An 18,547-nucleotide genomic window follows, 5' to 3' on the forward strand; every position below is an offset into this window, starting at 1 on the left:
GGATTATTTATCCTGGGAAGGTCTTGTAGGCTCTTTCCTGATCACCAGAAGCATCCTCTCAAGTTGGGATGGAGGAAGGGGAGAAGGCAGGCTGGCATGCAGTGAGCACATTTGCTGGAGCAGCACTAGGACTGGGATTTTTTCCCCCTTTATTTAAATGTCCTCCAGCCAAGCTGCCAGTGAATGTGCTTCTGAGGCAGCACTAAGCTCCACTATTTATTTATCATCCTCCTGAAGACTACTTGATGTCTCACTGCACTGGCCTTCTGTCCCCCAGTCCTTGCAATGGGAGGAATTATTTATTTCCTTAGCCTAGAGGAGCCATCTCAGCCTCTCACCTCTGTGCTCTGGGGTTTAAGAGAGACACAAAGAGCCATTGCTGATGGCCCAGGGAGCCTCGAGGTGTGGTACAAGCTGGGGACAGACAGTGCACAGGGACAAGCATGGGGTGAATGGGAGGAGACTGTGTTTTTACAGGGAAATGGCAGAAAAAGGGGATTTGGGCGGGAGCAGCCCCAGCTCTGGGCTTTGTGTTCATATTTATGTATTTATTTAGCAAACTTTGGACAAAAAAGGGACTCTGAGGGTCAACTTTTTAGGAGCCCAGATTTGACTCAGACATCACCTCCCTTCTCTGCTGGCTGTCCTCTGTGGCACCTCCTTCCTCTGGACATGGACTTTTCCTCTCTCCTAAAACCTGTCAGCCTGCACTGGGGACTGGATACCCTAGGGACAGACATCCAGAAGTTCTTCTCACTTGAAAGTGTCCCCAGCAGCTTTGACACATCTCCCAATGTGCTCTGCCAGGCTGGTGCTCTCCCTGTGTGACAGGTGCTGCCTCTGATGGGCTCTCCTGGGCTGCAGGGGGTGGGGCAGAGTGATTGCACCTCGGTTTCTGTATGGCCAGCTCTCCCCAGCCCTCTCCAAAACCAAGAAGCCTCACAGGTGCTGCTGCCTTCGTGATTGCTGGGGCCCACTGGACTGCACAGGCAGGTTTTGGTGGCATCACCCATGGATGGACAGATTGGGGGAGGCAGCTTCTCTCCAGGGTGCACAGGGACCAGAAAAGAGATGAATGCATGGAGCTTGTGGTGGTCTGAATGTACTCCCAGGAGCCAGGAGTTGGCAAGACTGGCTCATGGGAAGGGCTGCTGGTTGCTTTTGCAGTCACCCAGTGCCTCCAGCAGTGGGCCTGCATGCAGGATACAACCACATCCTGAATCAGCCCTGCTCCCAGGCAGCTCCCTCGGGGCTGGTGGAGGCTCCTGTGCTGCTGGGAGTGGTGTGTGCCCCGTGGATGTCACTGCAGGCAGGAAAACTGTTGCTTGTCCCCACTGTGTCCCTGCCACAGGGATGGGACAAGTCACCCTTTCCTCCCCAGTTTCCCAGTGCCCCCTCAGTGCTCCATTCAATAGCATTCCCCTGGCAGAGGGTGCTGTTTCAGAGTGAACTGTTTGTGACCTGCATACACAGGCACGTGTCACCCACAGTGCAGAAATCCACCCTCCTCCTCCTTCTCCTCCTTGTCCCCCAAGGCAGCTGTTTATGAGTAGCCAGGTGAAAGCAGATGGAGCAAGGCCAAACAAAGCCCAGGTCCCTCGAACCAACTGCCTCCATTTCCCCAGTGCATTGCCAAGGGCAGCAATGCCTCAGCCCCACACTCGGGGAGGGTGAGAAAACCACCTCCACCATCTCCAGAGCTTTGCCAGTGGGAGGGTGACAGGTTTGTTCCGTGGGATGGCAGCACACAAGGTCAACAGGTTTGGTTCCATTTCCCTGCCCACTCAGCCTCAACCCAGGGCTTTATCCCAGAGCCTGCATGGAACCAGCAGTAGTTTTCCTGCTCCTTGCCCCCTGTCACAGTTTGCTGGGCTCTGGGCAAAGGGCAGCACTGGGGTCTCTGCTGTGGTTTGCTGTGGGTGGTGGCAGAGCCAGGGAAGCAGGAGGACATTGTGCCTGTGCCTGCAGCCTTGGGTCTGGCAGTGTCAGGGGTGAGCAGCTGAGGCCCAGGGGTGACCACTCAGCCTCGTCCTGCAGGGCACAGGGAGCCCAGGGCCACCACTCTGGGCCAGTGGGACAGTGATACACCAGCACCACTCTGCCAGGCTCCAACCCAGACATCCCCTCTGATGGCCAGGGAGATGATCCCTGCCACCTGCACCAGGGGACCCAGCTCCACTCTGCTCCCACACTGCCAAAAGCATGGCTCAATGGGCCTGCCAGCTCCCAACCTCCTGATGATGCCAAGGTCCTGAGCCCAGGAGGGACCACAGAGCCTGGGGCTTCAGCCCAGCTGTCCCAGCTCCAGGGAGGAATAAGCCATGCAGCTGAGGAGCACTTGAGGCCTTGATCCTCCCCGTTCCCCAGTGTCTCCCAGTTCAGCCCAGTTCCCAAGTGTGTGGGATGGAACCAAGCCCCCAAACAAGCCCTCAGGCACTGGTGCCAGTGTTGCACTGGGGGACCCCTGAGGGCTGGGGAGCCCCATTGGCACGGGAGCCTGAGCCCAGCCCTCCCTCTGTGTGTGTAGCCGTGGTTGCCTGCATGGAATGGTGTCCGTAGCGTAGCGTGTTGCCGTGTACACCTGGACTGCTGTGGGCTTGCCTCAATAAAGATGGAAATGAACTCCTCAGCTGCTCCCGGGGGTGATTCCTGGCCAGGAGTGGCATCCCCCCCTCTAGGGATTAAAAGAGAGGGTGCCCACTCCAGGATGAAGCCGGGGCTGAAGGGGTGCTGGCGGCAGCAGCAGCACCATGGAGTGGTGTTCAGTGGGAGCTGCATCCGGCTAAATTTAGAGCCTGCGAATTTTATTTTTTTTTCATCAGTGGGGTCTAAATTTAGCAGGCACCGGTCATCATCCCCCCCTCCCAGCCCTGGGTCTCCAGGGGTCTCGACTTTTCCTGTGATCTCCCATCCACCTGTCCCATGGATGTGCTCGGCCTCATCACCTCCCCGTGTCCCAGGGGTGCTGAGCAGCCCCCAGACGGTGCAGATCTGCTGGCCTGGGCTGCCTGTTGTGCCCCCCAGCTCTGCAGAGACCCCGCTCATCCCCGCTGCCCGCTGTGCTCCCCGGGCCGGGTTTTGCCACCCTCCCGCCCGTGTGTCATGTGCTAATTTTACCTGCAGTGATTTAATGCCGCTCGCCTTTGTGCAGAGGGGAAGTGAGAGCACGAGTCTGCAGGGCCCCCCGGGAGGGCTCCAGCAGCAAGGACACCCCGTGCCCTCTGTGCCCCAGCAGCGCCCCCATCATTCCACCTGGGACACGGTGCCAAGATGAGCTACCTGCCAGGACCACCCTGGGGGTGGCTCTGGAGGACTCTGGGAGCTCATTAGTAACCCAGCATCGACAGAGGAGTTCCTACCAGCAGCCCAAAGACATGCTGGGCAGCTCGCCCAGGACATTGACAAGCCCATGACCTGAGGATTTCAAGCTGGCCAGGACATCTCTGTACCGACAGATCTAATATTCCTAATATCTGGGCAACTTCCCAGGATCAGAGCAGAAGGTTCCTCTCCTTCCTGAGCCGAGATGTGCAGTATGTAACCAAACACCTTGTTTTTGCCTTCTCCAGCAATAACTTCCTACTCTCCCTCCACAACGATGTTAGGCCTCCACGCAGCTCATTTGTCTTGTGGTCTTGTGCAAACTGCTGTGTCCTCCCTGAGCAGCCACTGCCAGGTCCCCATGGCAGGTCTCACCCCCTTGTTACAGGCAGGGAAACTGAGGCACTTCGCAGGGAAATGCCGGGTGGGGGGGCTGGCAGGCGTCCAGCAGCACCAATCTGTCCTAAATTAATTCCCAAACCTCTGGGACGTTTGTGGTCTGTGTGTCCGTGGGGCTCCGTGGCCCCAAAGCCCTTGCAGGTGGGAACTATTTTTTCCATGCCCCTTTTTAAAGGCAACCCCGGCTCCAGGATGCCTGCGGGGAAAGTCTGCCGAAATCAGTGCCCAGGCATGGGTTAGCCCTGGGGTCCCGTGTGACGCTGCCTTGCTCGTGTGAAACCACCTCCCGAGAGAGCGGAGGGGACCCCGCGGCCTGTGAGGCCCGAGGTCCGCACCGTCTGCATGCCTTGCTGTGTGGCAGGTTCCTGGGCACGTCGCGCACGGACTCGGTCCTTCCTCGCCGCCCTGGACTCACACCCGAGGGTTGTCCCCCCGCCAACTCTCCGACCCCCAAAGGCCGCCCGTTAAACCCCCATCCCCGCTCCTGCAAAGGGCCGCGGCCCCTTTAAATCCTGCGCAGCCCCGGCCCCACCCGTCAGTCTTTTCCCCCCTTCTATTTTTTTATGAATGAAAAACGTTCCGGGCGGAGCCAGGCAAATCCCGCCGCGCCCATTGGTCGCCTCCGCCCCCGCCCACTCAGCCGGTCTCAATGGTGCTCGGCGGAGCGGCGCGCGGGCGGGCGCGGAGCGAGCCCGCAGCCAATCAGAGGGTGCAGGCGGCGGAGCGGCGACTCCCCATTGGCCAGCGCGGAGGGTAAACAAGCGGCGCGGGGCGGGGCGCGGCGGAGGCCGCTGGTTCGGGGGCTGCGGGCCGGCGCAGAGCGGCAGCGCGGTGCCCGGGCTGCGAGAGGCGCCGCTCCCTCCCGGCCCCGCTCCCGCCGAGCCCCGCCGCCGCTGAGGCTGCGGCGCCCCGGCCGGGTACGTGGGGGCCTGGCGGCGGGGCGCGGCGCGGCCGGGGCCCGGGCCTGGGGCGGGGGCGGTGTTTATGAATGGCGCGGGCCGCGCGGTGTGAATGGCGGGGGGCGCGCGCGAGCGGGCGCTCGAGTGCGCGCTCGGGGAGAAGCGGGCGGGGGGGGGGCGGAGTTTATGAATGGGGCGCGCGGGGCGGCGTGGGAACGAGCGCGGCTGCGGCGCGGCCCCGCAGAGCCCAGCGCGGAGAGGGCGGGGGGAGGGAAGGGAAGGGAGGACGAGGCGAAGGGAAGAGAAGAGAAGCGCGGCCCGCCCCGCTGCCTCCTCCCGCTGCCTCCTCCCGCTCCCACGGCGCGTGATGTCACGGCCGTTTCTATAGAAATTCGGTGACATCACGAGCCGGGGGGCTGCGACCCGCCGCGGCAGGAGCGGGCCGGCTCCCCGGGGAGGCGTGGCGGCCGCGCACCCGCACCCAGCCAGCCCCGGGGGCGGCGGGGGCCAGGGTCTGACCCCTCCCCCTCGCCGTCCCCTCCACCCCCCAGCCGCGCACCTGCCGGAGCCCGGGCCGGACCCCCCTTCCCGGGCCCGCGTCGATGCTGAGCGGGCCGGGGGCACTGCCCGCGTCGCCCGCACCATGGACGGCTTCTACGACCAGCAGGTTCCCTTCATGGGCCCCGGGGTAAGTTTGCCCACCCTGATCCCTGTCGACGCCTTCCTCCCCGAGCTTGGGGGCACCTCTTACCCACCCCCGGGAGAGCCCCTCTTGTCCCTGGGGGCGCCCCCGGCCTCGTGGGCAGCTGTCACCCTTTCCTTACAGAAGTCCTGCACAGAGGAGGGCCGAGGCCGGCCGGGGGCCGATAGGAAAAGGAAATTTTTGGAGACCGACCTGGCCCATGACTCGGAAGGTAGGCAGGGCTGGCCCGGGCAGCCTCACGGCCCCGTGAGGCCACTTGCCTTGCATCTGTTGTTCTAGAAATAATCCTGCAAATAATGGCAGTTTTATTTATTCTTCTGCGGAGTACATAAGTCTTTCACTCTGTTCCAGAGCTCTTCCAGGATCTCAGCCAGCTCCAAGAGGCCTGGCTAGCTGAAGGCAAGTCTTCACCTCCGCCTTTTGCCCTGTAAAATCTCTCAGCGAGCATCTTTTTGGGAACTGAAAACGCCATAAACCCACTTCTTTTTGTTTGTGTTTTTTTAGCTCAGGTCCCCGATGACGAACAATTTGTCCCAGATTTCCAGTCTGACAATTGTAAGTGATTGTTCCGGGTTTTTGTTCTCCGGGGGTAGATGTTTGGGTGCCTGTGCAAACATTTGCACTGGGTTTGGAGTTGCTTCCTTGGGAAAGCAGTTGTTTCCTGGGGCTGAAACATGAAATCGTGGGCTTTTGAGAGAAAGCACGAGCGGTTTGGGTTCATCGAGATGAAATGTGCGATGTCCTGTCTTTTGTTAGTGGGGAAAATTATGGCCAAATGCATGGAAATATCTCTGAACCGCTCGCTGGGCTCCTCTGGGACGTGACGCTTGCTCGTAGTGAGGTGGATTCGCTTCTAAATACTCCTTTTCCTTTTCAAGTGGAAGAGATAACCCATGCTGGGCTGCTTGGTTAGCCACAATCTCTGCAGTTTCTAGAGCTCTTTAGAGTCCTGGCCCAGTGCTGTTGGCAAGAGCGAGCCTGAGCGGTGAAACTTGAGCCGCTTTAAGCAGCATTAATCACTGGCAAAGCGAGCGTCTTTAAAAGGAGGCCAGTGAAAATGCAGTCCCTGGTGAATTGCATAAGAGCAGGAGTTGGTTCTGAGCCGTGCTGTGCTGCCAGGGAGGGTTGGTGGCCAGGGCAGGGGCCGGGGAACGGCGCGTGGGGCTCACACAGCTCCGGGCGTCGAAGGGTCGGCTCGGAGGAGGACGGGGGCGGAATTCAGGATGTTTTGAGTTGTTACCTGGCAAACACAAGTAGCAGCTTGGTGTCAGTGGCTGGATTTTGCTGCCGAGCCAGGCAGCTATGGAACTCGGAAGGGAATCAAGTTTAGCCTGCAGTCGAACAGATTTTTCATTCCGGCTCTGTCACAGCATGCAGCGGGGTATCTCCTCCGACAGCAAACGCATGTTAATTATTGCTCTGCGCCTGCTTCCGAGTGGGAAACTTGCCATTGAGCCCGTCCAGACAGCCCAAGTTTCAGATGTGTTTTTTTTCCCCTGTCTCCCCTGAGATAAAAGGCCAGCCTGGAGTCAGAAACACAACGGTCTGTTGACATCCCCAGCACAGCCCAGCAGCTCTTGCTCGGAGCAGTAGAAACTGCAGTGTGCGTGGGAGGGTGGCTCTTGAAGCTGAAGCTGTTTCCAGTGCCTTTTGGCAGTCTCTTTTTCCTTGTAACCTGAAGAGCTCAGAGAGGAGAGACAAACTTTTCTGGGTGATGCAGGAAAAAGACGAGAAGAAAAAGGCATTTATTTGGTCAGGACTCCTAAAATGTTCTGATCTGCTCAGCCCGTGGACCTGGTGTTGAAAAGACTTTGTCACTTGAAAGATCTCCCTGCATGACTGCCTCCAGCAACAGCCTTCCTTAACTTTCCTGGGGGGAGAAAGCAAAGGTTTCTTTTGCTGCTGCAGTGCTGATTGTGAGGGGACTCAGGCTGAGGCGGAGGGGAATGGGAAGCCCAGTTCTTGCATCCCTGCACTGGAGAGAGTTTACAGAGGAGAGAAACTCCAGTTTTGATCCATGTGCCACGTAGAAAGGGAGAGAAGGAAGGCTCTGGTGCAGCTGTGGTCTGCGCCCAGCTTTCACTAGCAGGGACATGCTGCCTTCCTGGGCTGGCAGTCACACTGGAGTTCAGCATCCGTTGGCTTCTGGGGAAAGGTAAATTCCCTCCTTAGTCCCTACGGATGTTTGTTGGACTCTGTTTCTGCAGTTGTGTGGCTCCACGCCTTTTCCCTGAGGAAACTGCTGCTCTCTTGTCCTGAGCAAACATCAATCTTGTGCCTCATCCTGCATTCCCAGGGCCAAGCTTCCTTGGCACAGCAGCAAAAAGGGGCAAACCAGGCTCAGTTTGGACCCCACTGCAATGGGGAACATTGTTGCATGTGCCACTTGGAGTCTTGGAGATGCTCAGAACTGCAACATCTTAATAAAACCCCCTCATAGCTGCCTGCATCTCTGCTACTGCCCACTCCCTGTTCCAAATTCCATAGCCAAAATCCCTTGCAGACAGGTACTTAAAGTCGGGGCTTGGTAACAAAATAATCTGGAGGGCAGTGTGTCGCTGTGCTGGGAAAAAAATCCCACGGTAAGGAAAACAGGGCTACCCCAGGTGAGAGATGTATTGTTCTGAGTGCCCTGGACAAGTGGCAAGAGGCCAGATTCAGTTCTTATAAGTTGCCCAGGGAAGTGGTGGATCCTTCCAGGAGAGCAGGGAGGCTGTGGTGACTCCACAGAGCTCACACCATGCTGGCTCTCCTGCTGCACCCCTGGCTGGGCATGGGTGTGAGTCCTGCGGCCAAGGGTGTACATACAGTGTTATGCCTCCACTGATTGTTTAAGCACCTAGGATCATGCTGAGGAGATCAAGCACCACAAGTGATATTTTTCCCAGGGTACCCATGGCCTCCCTGCACAGGCAGCACGTGGCAACAGCCACAGGCAGGGCACGGAGTTTCTTAGGCACCAAAATGAAAGAGGGAGGTTTGTTTGTGAGGAAGAGTTGTTTAAACAAAGGGAAGTAGGATCTGGCTTCTATTTCTGACTCCTCTCCTGGAGTGACCTTGGGTGCGTCCTGTAGTGCCGGGGATGGGGGGGCAGGCACAGAGCTCAGCTCCCAGGTGACAGCTGGAGTGGGTGCCACTGTCCCTGGGATGGAACGCTGGTTTGGTTGCCTTCCCCTTGGCTCATTCGGTGCTCTCCAAGCTTAGTCTCATGGAGGTCCAATGATGCTGATGGGTGGGAATAACCTGTCCTGTCCTCCACCAACTGGGAATTCAAGGTCTCGAGTGTCTTTGTGATGTCACCCTTTTCCATGGGAAATGTCTGATGGCATTAGGGACATTTCCAGTTCAAGTGCTTGTGTGGCCTTGGGAGGGTTTACCTGAGCCTCCCCTCCTGGCTGGGCACAGCAGTGGCACATCTGGCTGCTCCCTTGCCTGGCCTCCCCAGGGCCTTTCCATCTGGTGGCTAAAGGAGCCCAGGAGGGCTGCCAGGCACCCATGGGTGTCCTCAGTGCTGCTGTGGCTCAGCCCTGGTGTGGATCTGCTGATGCATCTTCTCCAGCCCCGTCTATAGTTGAGCTGCTCCCTCTGAGTATTTCTGTGTATTTTTTTAGCTTTTAATTACAGTGCCGAGGGCAGGACCGGAAAGGGTAAAAGCGCTTGTGCACCCGGCGCTCCTTTGAGGTGTTGGGCGCTGGGGCAGGGCAGCTCCTCCCATCTGGCTGCTCACTGCTGGGACCCAAACCCAGCTCCTTCCCCCCAGAAAGCTGCACCACTGGCCTCGGTGCCCCCTGGACTCCTCCAGGCTCGCTGGCCGTGAGCTTGGCTGGGGAGCCCGTGGTGCTGAGCAGCGCCCGCCGGCCCCGCCGTGTTTGTGTAAGGAATCCAAACGTTGCACTCAGTCCGGGCTGGGACAGCTGGTCTCTGTTAGGATCTTAAGGCTCATTTCCCTTTTTTTTTGAATGGCAGTGCTAAGCTCTGGGGAAATTTTTCCTTTCTTTTTTTTTCCCTCCCTCAGCCACATGAATGGAGCACTACGAAGTGTTTGTGAATGGAGGGTGGTGCCTGCGCAGGGACTGGAGGCTTTTTTTTTTTTTTTTTTTTTTTTCAATGAATAACCAGACCCCATTGTACGACTGGCGGAAAAACAACTCGCTCCAACAACACGGAGCCTGTTCGGGAGAGCCATGCCCGCGATAGGCAGCTGGAGCCCTTCCAAAGCCAGTTCCCCTTTGCTTTCCCATGGCTCGTGGGGTGCCTGTGCTCTGCCACTGCCACGCTCGGCCCCCTTTTAAGGCTGGAAATGCTGAGAGTGGCAGAACCTCGCTGGGGAGGGGGGAAGGAGGAGTGGGATAAATCCGGCTTGGAGCGGGTGAAGGCGTGTGGGGGGCTGTGCTGGCTCAGCGCTGGGCTTTGTGTTTCAAATCCTTCTCGGGGAGGGGGGGTTTATGCCCTTGGTACCAGCTGTACTGAGGCCTTTCCAGGGGGGGATGGGTAGAAAGGGGAGTCAGCAGCTCTTTAAAGGTTTTGACAAATTAGGGGAGCAGCTAATTACCTGGCAAGCTGTGAACAGTTGTCCTGGAGCTATTTGCTCCTCTCCAGTGTAGCTGGGCTGTGTTTAGGCTTCGCACGAAGCTAATACTCCACTTCCGATTAGTCTTGGCTCTCCTCTGAGGCACTATTTAGGTACCGATCTCTGAGGCGCTTTCCCTTTCCTAGGGCGCCTGCTTTTAGAAATTAATTAGCTTAAGCATATATTACTCAGTTTATAATTATATATAGCAAGCGAGCTTGGGAGTGGGTGGAGAGGATTTGGATTTAATGGGATGTTTGTCACTTGAGCCCGTACAATTGTGGGACCCCAGGACTGGATCCCATTGGACCACCTCAGCTGCGGGAAGGTGGATCCCGCTTAAAGTCTCTGCAAGTGCCCTGTGAGGGCGAGTGGGTTGCTGTATATGAGGTCTTGGCTCTCCAGTCGGTTGAGCCCCCTCACCCCTTGCTCTGTGTCTCAGGGAGGCAGGCACTGCCTGTGGTGTCTGGGCTCTGCTCCACTCACTGAGGGGCTGGTGGGCAGCACATGTCTCATCTAAGGCTGTTGTCGAGCTGCCTGTGCCCCTCTCACAGCCCAGATTCCCCTTCTGAGAACAATGTCCTGGGCCGCTGTGACTGTCCCAACTCTGCCCTCCCCTGCCCCCTTGGCTCACTCCTCCAGCAGTGTTGGGGTCTGTCAGGGCACTGTATCACCCTGGTTCAGTTGCTGAGTGCTCCCAGGGCATCACTCAGCACCTTCTTCCCAATGGAAGAGCTGATGCTTGCAGGGGTGATGTTCCCATCTCCCTGTCCCCCGTGGGTGAGCCTGTATCCTCCTGGCTGTCCTTGCAGTGGTCCTGCACGCCCCACCTCCGGCCAAGATCAAGCGGGAGCTGCCCAGCCCGTCCTCGGAGCTGTCATCCTGCAGCCACGAGCAGGCTCTCTGTGCCGGCTATGGGGACAAGTGCCTCTACAACTGCTGGTAGGTAGCACGGGCACACGGCTGCCTGCGGAGCCCTCGGGGGCTCTGCACCACGCGGTGCTGTCCCAGTCGGTGTCACCATCAGCCCCTCTCCCTCCTCTCCCTCGGCAGTGCCTACGACAGGAAACCCCCCGCCGGGTTCAAGCCATTAACGCCGCCCGCCACGCCGGTGTCCCCTGCACTCCCCGGGGCGGCCCTGCCCCCGCCGGCCCCGGCCGTGCCAGCAGGGGCTGCCCACGGAGCTGCCCACGGGGCGGCCCCGGCCCCGCACGCCCTGCAGGAGCCGCGGCAGCAGCAGCAGCAGCCGCCCTTCGCCGTGCCGCGCCCGCCCATGCACATGCCAAAGATGATGTCTGAGAACCAATACCCAGCAGAGCACAGGTAAGGCGGCCCCTTGGCCTGCCCAGGGAACACAAGAGCCCTCCGGGGCTTTATGGGCACTCTTGGGGTGGGGGAGAAGGAGAAAGGCTCCTGCCTTTGTCCCCGTGCTGCTGCCATTGCAATTGGTGGGACAAATGTTGTTGCCTGTGGTGCCATGTGGCAAAACTTGCCACTTCCTACTGGGATCTTAAGGCTCTTTCTCCTGCTAACTGGACTGCTCCTTCCAGTCCCTGAACATTGGGCAGAGCCTTTGCCTCCCTCCTGGGAAAGGCAAGGGAGGCAGAGGCTGACTGCTGCATCCAACAGGTTGCCCCTGTTCCAACAGGTGATGGTCCTGAGTCATTCCCACCCACTGTAGCTCTGCCTCCCAAGCCAAGCCCCACTGGTTTGTGAAGTTGTGACCATCTCTGTCCTGCCCATGTGCACCCTGGGCTGGGGGTGATCCAGAGCTCCCCCATGCAATACATGGCATCACCATGTGGCTGTGCTGGCAGACCCCTGTTCCCTCCTTCCTCTCCAAGCTGTGGCTCCATTCCCCATCATTCCCATATCCTTGGAGGCTCTACCAGTCCCTTCCCTCACCCTGAGTTTGCTCCTATGGGTGCTCTCAGTAGGTGCTCTGCTTGTGGCCTCTGGATATCCTTTGCTGTGACAGCCACCGTGTCACCCTTTGTGGGCACAGGACAAGATGTGGCAGCCTGGCAAAGGCCATGCAGTGAGGCCAAGGAAGCCCTTGGAATGTGCCCACAGCAGGCAAGCATCCCTCCCCAGCAAAGCGGGGTCCGTGTGACCTTCAGGCTGTGCAGGGGGCTGGCTGCGACCCCTGGGGAAGCACTGTGCCAGCACAGGGCTTGGGTTTCATTCAGGAAGGGCAGAGGGACATGGCTCGGAAATGGAGTAATCCCAGCCCGGCAGCTGGGAGAGCTCGGGTTACAAAGCCAAATGGTGCAAGGCCGGCTGAGAGGAGCCGGCACGGAGATCCAAGATCACCTTTCAAGGTGCCGGAGGACAAGGGGATGTGGCAGCACCCCCTCGAGATGGTCCCTCATCCATGGCCACCAGCAGAAGCTCTGGGAGCAGTGGTGGCAGCACCACGGAGCCGAAAATAGTGCTCCCTGCTGTCGGGTTCAAGGTTTAATCCCAGCTGCGCAGGCGGATTAGCAGCCGGCTGGAGCTGCGGAGTGGATTTGGCTTTGCGTAAGCGCCCACCCATGCACAGCATCCCTGGCCCCTGCCCCCCACGCTGGGGACAGATTTTACTGCTTTACAGAGATAGGACTGTTGGGGAGTGTTTTTTTGTTCCTTTTCTCAGTCCTCTACAGACACCTGAAGGCCAGAGTGCTTTAGTATGGCCTGTGTGTTATCCTGCTGTCCCATCTTGGGGTCCTCAGTGCTTAGAAGGGCACAGGGCTTCTCAGCACCCCGCTGGGTCCCCGTGGGATGAGCCCCTGTGGTGGCTGTGCTTCTGAGGAACCCTCCCAGCCTGCTGTGGGTACAGCCCAGGCTGAAGGCTGTCAGGCAGTTCTGGTTTGGGGTGGGAGCTGGCAGCAGGGCTGACCCCCACTCCTCAGTAACACCACGACCTTCTCCCCAGGTTTCAGAGGCAGCTGTCTGAGCCCTGCCACCCCTTCCCGCCGCAGGCCGGGGTCCCGGGGGACAGCCGCCCCCTCTACCACCGGCAGCTGTCGGAGCCCCTGGGCCCTGCTGCCCCCCGCCCCCCTCAGGGATTCAAGCAGGAGTACCACGACCCTCTCTACGAGCACGGCGGCCCTGGCCTGCCCGGTCCCCCCGGCCACAGCTTCCAGCCCCCCATGGGCATCAAGCAGGAGCCCCGGGACTACTGCATTGACTCAGGTGGGTGTGAGTCAGGGGACAGCCAGTCTCTACACCAGTGGCACTCCAAGGAGCAGAGAGTATCTCTGCCATCAGCATGGCAGCAGAGGCAGAGTTGAGCCTCACGCAGTGGATGCTGTGTCACCCTGGAGCTCTCATGGTGCTGGGAGGCTGCTTTGCCTTTTTCTTTCCTCCTTTTCCAAAGCCAGAGGATAGAGCAGGTATTCACCTGATGCCAGTGGTGTGGTCAGTGCCATAACCACAGGCTGGGGTGCCCCACAGCCCCTGGTGGGTCCCCCCTTTGCTCTGGCCTAGGGCCAGCTGTGATTGCTGGCTGCTGGACCCTACCAGCATCACGGAAAAATCCTCTAATCGCCTTAGGACCTAAAAATACCCCAACCTCGGGATGGAGGGTGGCACAGGCAAGCAGATGGTAGGGGAGGCGCAGCAGTGCCTCCCTTCATGTGGGGCCTGTGAAAACTCGAGCTGACTTAGCCCATGCTCCAGTCTAAATTCCAGTGCCACCCCAAATCATTGTGTTTTTTTTTTTTTTTTCCAATGTTGAGGGTGGATGTAGTGGGCCAGGGAGCCTGGGGAAGGGAGGAAGCTTCCCAGACTTCACTGCAGGATGTGCTCAGGGTAAAGAATATGCTGCCAAATCCATGGTGGCGCCCACAGGGTTTATGACCTTAATGTAATTTCCTTTCCCCCTCAGAAGTGCCTAACTGCCAGTCCTCGTACCTACAGGGGAATGTCTTCCCCAACAGCCATGACGGTGAGTGACTCCCCCACTCTCCCCCTGTCCTGGCCCCATCCTACTCCTCACTTGTGGTGGGCAGCACTCCCTGGGCACCCAGAAAACACCCACGAGAGCACCATGGGGCCCGTGAGAGCTGCATGCAGCCCCGGCACCAGTCCCAAAAGCAGCCAGCAGCCCCTGTGGGTGTGCTGTGAGGGCACAGCAGCACTGTGTAATCTGGGATAATGTGCCTGACAGAGCTGCTAACAGGGTTTGGGAGCAGTGAGGGGCGCTCAGCCACTGAAATAGCTGGGAATTGGTCTGCTCCCAGAGCTGTGACTCTACCTGTGGTGGATTCAGCCAAGCCAGGGTTTTTTTGGGGTCCAGCCAGGGTAGTGGAGGGGCCCTATGCTCACAAAGGGTCTCTTCCCCGCAGGATTTTCATATGAAAAGGACACACGATTGTATTTTGATGACACATGCGTGGTACCCGAGAGGCTGGAGGGTAAGAATCTGGCCCCAGAGGAGGCCTGCAGGGGAACTGGGGCTTATGGAGGATGTGGGAATGCTGAGATCTGCTTATAAAGCTGAGCAGTGCTGGCACAGTGCTCTTGAGAGCTGCTGAGCATCATCCCACGTAGCAACTTGGCATCACTGCCATGCTCCATCTCTGTCCCTGACACCTCCCTGCCTGCAGCACCATCCCCAGTACCTCTCCCCTCTCCCACCCCATAGCCTGATCCTGCTCAGGTGTCTCGGCACAGGGATGACCCACGTTGTTGTACATGTTTGCTGCTGGTGACACAGCCTGGGAGAGGGGCAGAACCAGGATATTTACCCAGGTGTCTTTTGTGTGAGCAGGTAAAGTGAAGCAGGAGCCCACCCTGTACCGTGAGGGTCCTCCCTACCAGCGACGTGGGTCCCTGCAGCTCTGGCAGTTCCTGGTCACCCTCCTGGATGACCCTGCCAATGCCCACTTCATCGCCTGGACCGGCCGGGGCATGGAGTTCAAGCTGATCGAGCCTGAGGAGGTATGAGAGGCCCTGCCCTGGAGCTGGGGGGTGCCTGTGGGGATGATGACTGGGCTGAACCTCCCCACTCATGCTTGAGGCAAAACACTTATCTCTACTTTCCAGTCAGCTGTAAAGATTTGCCTTTAGGATCTTCTACTGCCTCTTGGTGTGGCACATGCCAGCTCCTGAGGCTGGCAGTGGTCACCAGCCATGGTGGTGTTGTCTCTGTGCTGTGCCTTGCTGAGTTCTGCTGCTCTGCCATGGCTCCCTCCTGCCCAAGCTGCTCCCATCCTGGGTTTGCAGCAGCAGCTGGCACGCTGCCGTGCCGGAACCACGCGGCTCCAGGGGAGGGTGACACAGAGGAAGGAGCTGTTTGGGGAGTAATTGGGAGCAGCTGTGGCCAGCACCGAGCTGCGCATTGTGGGTAATTACCCATAATATCTCTTGCGCCATGCATGGAAATTGTGGTGTTTTGAAGGAGCTCTTTTGGCAGGCTCTCCCTAATGAAATGACTTTTGATTTGACCCCTGATCTGGCGGTGGCTGTGTGGTTGCAGCCGGAGCATTTATCATGGCAGGCAGGGAACTGCTCCCAGACCACAGTGACACCTTCACTCCAGCTGCCCCAGCCCCCTCAGACGAGCCTCTAGCCTGCATTTCAGTTGTGATTTCCTTTGAGGATGCCTGTTGGAGCCCTGGCTGGAGCCCTGATGGCTGCCACCTCTCTCCCTGTAGGTAGCACGGCGCTGGGGCATCCAGAAGAACCGACCAGCCATGAACTACGACAAGCTCAGCCGCTCCCTGCGCTACTACTATGAGAAGGGCATCATGCAGAAGGTGAGTGAGTGACCCCACAGCAGGGTGTGACTGTCCCCTGCCATCCCAGGGTGTGGCAGGAGAGGGATGTGAGGTGTGTGGTGCTTCCCCAGGGTGGGGATGATGTTCAGGGCACCTCTCACACCAGTGTCCTCCCGCAGGTTGCTGGCGAGCGGTACGTCTATAAATTCGTCTGCGACCCCGACGCCCTGTTCTCCATGGCCTATCCCGACAACCAGCGCCCTTTCCTGAAGACGGAGCCGGACTGCCCGGTGCCAGAGGAGGAGACGGTGCCACTGACACACTTTGAGGACAGCCCGGCGTTCCTCCTGGAGAGGGATCCCTGCGGCAGCCTTCCCTACGCGGAGGGCTTTGCCTACTGACTCGGCCGGCTGGCAGAGCCATTGGCACTAGCGCATCCACCTGGGGCAAACACGCTTTTCTAAAATGAATGTTTTTGGCTGTCCGTAAGGAGAGAAAAAAAAACAAAACAAAACAAGCCCAACGACAAACAGCATGGGTGCACACGCAAATTCGAGGAATTTAAAACGCCCCACGTGTGTTGCTGCCGAATTCCCACCCTTCCTTTCCAAGGGCTAGTGCACAGGACTGCCCGTGGCTGGCACCTCCTGCCATGCATCAGTGTGATGATGTCTTGGGGCGCCGGGAGCCTGAAGCTGCAGGCTCTCCCCCAGGGCTGGGCTGCGTGGCTCCCGAGCCAATTGTCACGACAATCTGCTTTGCATCGAGCACAATCCGCGTAGCTGCCTTGTGTGGTGGAAAGGGCTTTGATTTGCACAGAGAGGAGGGATGCGGGGGGGCCGCCTGGGCCAGCACCCCGGGGCTGATGTGCGCAGCATCCTACCCCAACCCCGAGGAGCCTTCTGCCTTCTTCCCCAGCCCCCTCCCCCATATAACCTGTTGTTCCCATAGAACCTCCTCCTGCATCCTCTCCGTGCCCTCAATCCTCCCCAGCTCTGGCTCTGGGCCATGGGTTGCATTTTGGGGGAGGAGACCCTGACACTAACTCCCTCTTGGGTTGTTTTGGTTTTTTTTGTTTTTTTTCGGGATGTTTTAGGAAAATACTAAAGGTTTCTAAACTGATTTTTGTAGATTTTTTGTATTTTAAGGCAAAGCTATTTTTTGCAGCTCGGCTGCTGTCCCTGGGGACACCCCCATGGCTTTCCTGGTGGCAGGGGGAGCCCTCGATGCCTGTGGCTTCCTGGGATGGCTGCCGAAGGATCTGGTCCACTCCATTTCACTGCTCCAGTCCTCTTTCCCAGGGGAGCCAGGGCTGAATCCCGATACTGGCTCAGCTGTGCTCCCCTTGCTTGGCATGGCCTCGGAGCTGGGCTGTAAGGCTGAGGTGGGCAGGGATGGGGGTCCCTTCCTCAATACCCCACTTCCCTCCAGCTCCTCCCACCCCTTGCTGCACCTCCTAACACTCCTCCACCACTCATATATCCATACCTGCCTCCCCTGCACCAGGCTACATGTTTTGTTGTAAATGCTGTATAGGAATTTTTTCTCTTCTTTAGTTAGCTTCGGTTGGAATTTTTGTTTGGGTTTTTTTTTTGGTTTTGCTTGTTTTTTTTGGTTGGTTTCTTTCTTTTGTCTGATTTTTTTTGTTAGTTTTTTTTTTTTGGGAAGTATGAAGATTAACTCTACAATGACTTGGTTGCTCTCCCCATGGTAGCTGCAGTGGTCGTCTGTACCCATGGGGAGCATTTGGTTTTGGGAACCCCACCTTGGGGACAGGTTTTTAACCATTTGCTTGGTGTGGCAAGTCTGCAGTGCAGAAGGAGTTAATCTGAGGACTGATTTGAAATATCTTTATTCAAGCAGGGCTATGTATCTCCTGCAAAGCTGCATTACATTCTGTACTGTGTACAATAAAGAATCTTGCTTCCTGTTCCTCCCTGACTGCCTGGGCTCCTGCTTTGCCTGTGCCATGGGAGGAGCCCCTGGATGTGGTTGTGGGGGCTGTAGTGGTCCAGGGTACAGCCCATCATCTGGGGCATGCAGCATGGTGTGTCTGGAGCTGGGACCAAGCCACCAAGGCTGCCCTCTCCCCAGTTCTGATTTGTTGCTCCTGGGTGTGGATACTGCCATGGCTTTCACAAAGCCACATCCCATGAGAGGATCTATTTGGAATGGAGGTGCCTTCTGCCCAGTAGGTGCAATTTAATATTGCTTCTTCCCAGGGTTTCTCAGTGGGTCCTCCACTCCCCTGGAAACTCAAGCATCTGCCATCAAGCAGGGCTAAAGTTGGTGTGGACCTCTCAGGAAAGACCTCTCCACAAGCTCCTGGCAGTGGTCCCCCACTATCTCCATTTCTAGGCTGGGAAAAATTCAGGGTGTGCAAAAAGATGGAGGTGGATGGAGGGCAAGGGCTATTCTGTGAGGATTTGATTCAGCTGAAGGGTCTGTGTTTCTCCTGCTAGGCTGGAGAAAACTCAAACACCCCAGAACTGCCCGCTCCCATTGGCCTCAATTTTAGCTGAGCCAGGGTGTCCATGAGCTCCGAGACCATCCCATGCAGAGGCTTGGTGTGATGGTGCTGGAGATACTCTGACACCTCTGCTCTTCCAGCTTATTTTCCCTGCCCGGCCAAACCCCATCCCTGGATGTGGCAGTGGAGAGAGGAGAGATCCTTACATGCCATAATGCTTTTTACACACCCACCCCACCTCACCTGGATCCACTCCTGGCTGCCAGCCACATTGCTAATGGGTCCTTATTCTGCTCTTCCATCATGCCTGAAGTATTAAGCTGCATGGAGAAGTGTGGCTGTGTCACAGCCCAGGCAGGGCAAAGCAGGCTCTAAAGCATCCAGCAAAACCAATTCATCTGGCACAAAGCCTTCAAGGAGATAAATCAGATGCTCAGCCTCAGGAGCCATCCCGTTTTTATTTTCCACAAAGCTCTGCCC

At 57.8% G+C, this 18,547-nt stretch overlaps 1 protein-coding gene across 1 annotated transcript; it reads left to right on the forward strand.

The window, feature by feature from the left end:
• Nucleotides 1-5,245: 5,245 nt before the first annotated feature.
• ETV5 (ETS variant transcription factor 5) lies at nucleotides 5,246-17,531 on the forward strand. The gene is made up of 12 exons (XM_083869011.1): nucleotides 5,246-5,307; nucleotides 5,446-5,533; nucleotides 5,674-5,721; nucleotides 5,827-5,877; nucleotides 10,705-10,834; nucleotides 10,946-11,215; nucleotides 12,810-13,069; nucleotides 13,764-13,823; nucleotides 14,224-14,292; nucleotides 14,649-14,818; nucleotides 15,535-15,636; nucleotides 15,777-17,531. Exons 1-12 carry the CDS (start codon nucleotides 5,263-5,265, stop codon nucleotides 15,996-15,998), a joined length of 1,515 nt encoding a protein of 504 aa, XP_083725137.1. The 5' UTR covers nucleotides 5,246-5,262; the 3' UTR covers nucleotides 15,999-17,531.
• Nucleotides 17,532-18,547: the final 1,016 nt, after the last annotated feature.

Source organism: Zosterops lateralis (genome assembly GCF_965231275.1).
Source record: "Zosterops lateralis genome assembly, chromosome: 10".
Taxonomy (NCBI): Eukaryota; Metazoa; Chordata; class Aves; order Passeriformes; family Zosteropidae; genus Zosterops; species Zosterops lateralis.

Coding starts and splice junctions, on each gene's coding strand:
- ETV5 (XM_083869011.1), top strand. CDS start 5,263: ATGGACGGCTTCTACGACCAGCAGGTTCCCTTCATGGGCCCCGGG. Junction 10,835..10,945: donor AAGTGCCTCTACAACTGCTG/GTAGGTAGCACG, acceptor CTCCCTCGGCAG/TGCCTACGACAGGAAACCCC. Junction 13,824..14,223: donor CTTCCCCAACAGCCATGACG/GTGAGTGACTCC, acceptor TCTTCCCCGCAG/GATTTTCATATGAAAAGGAC.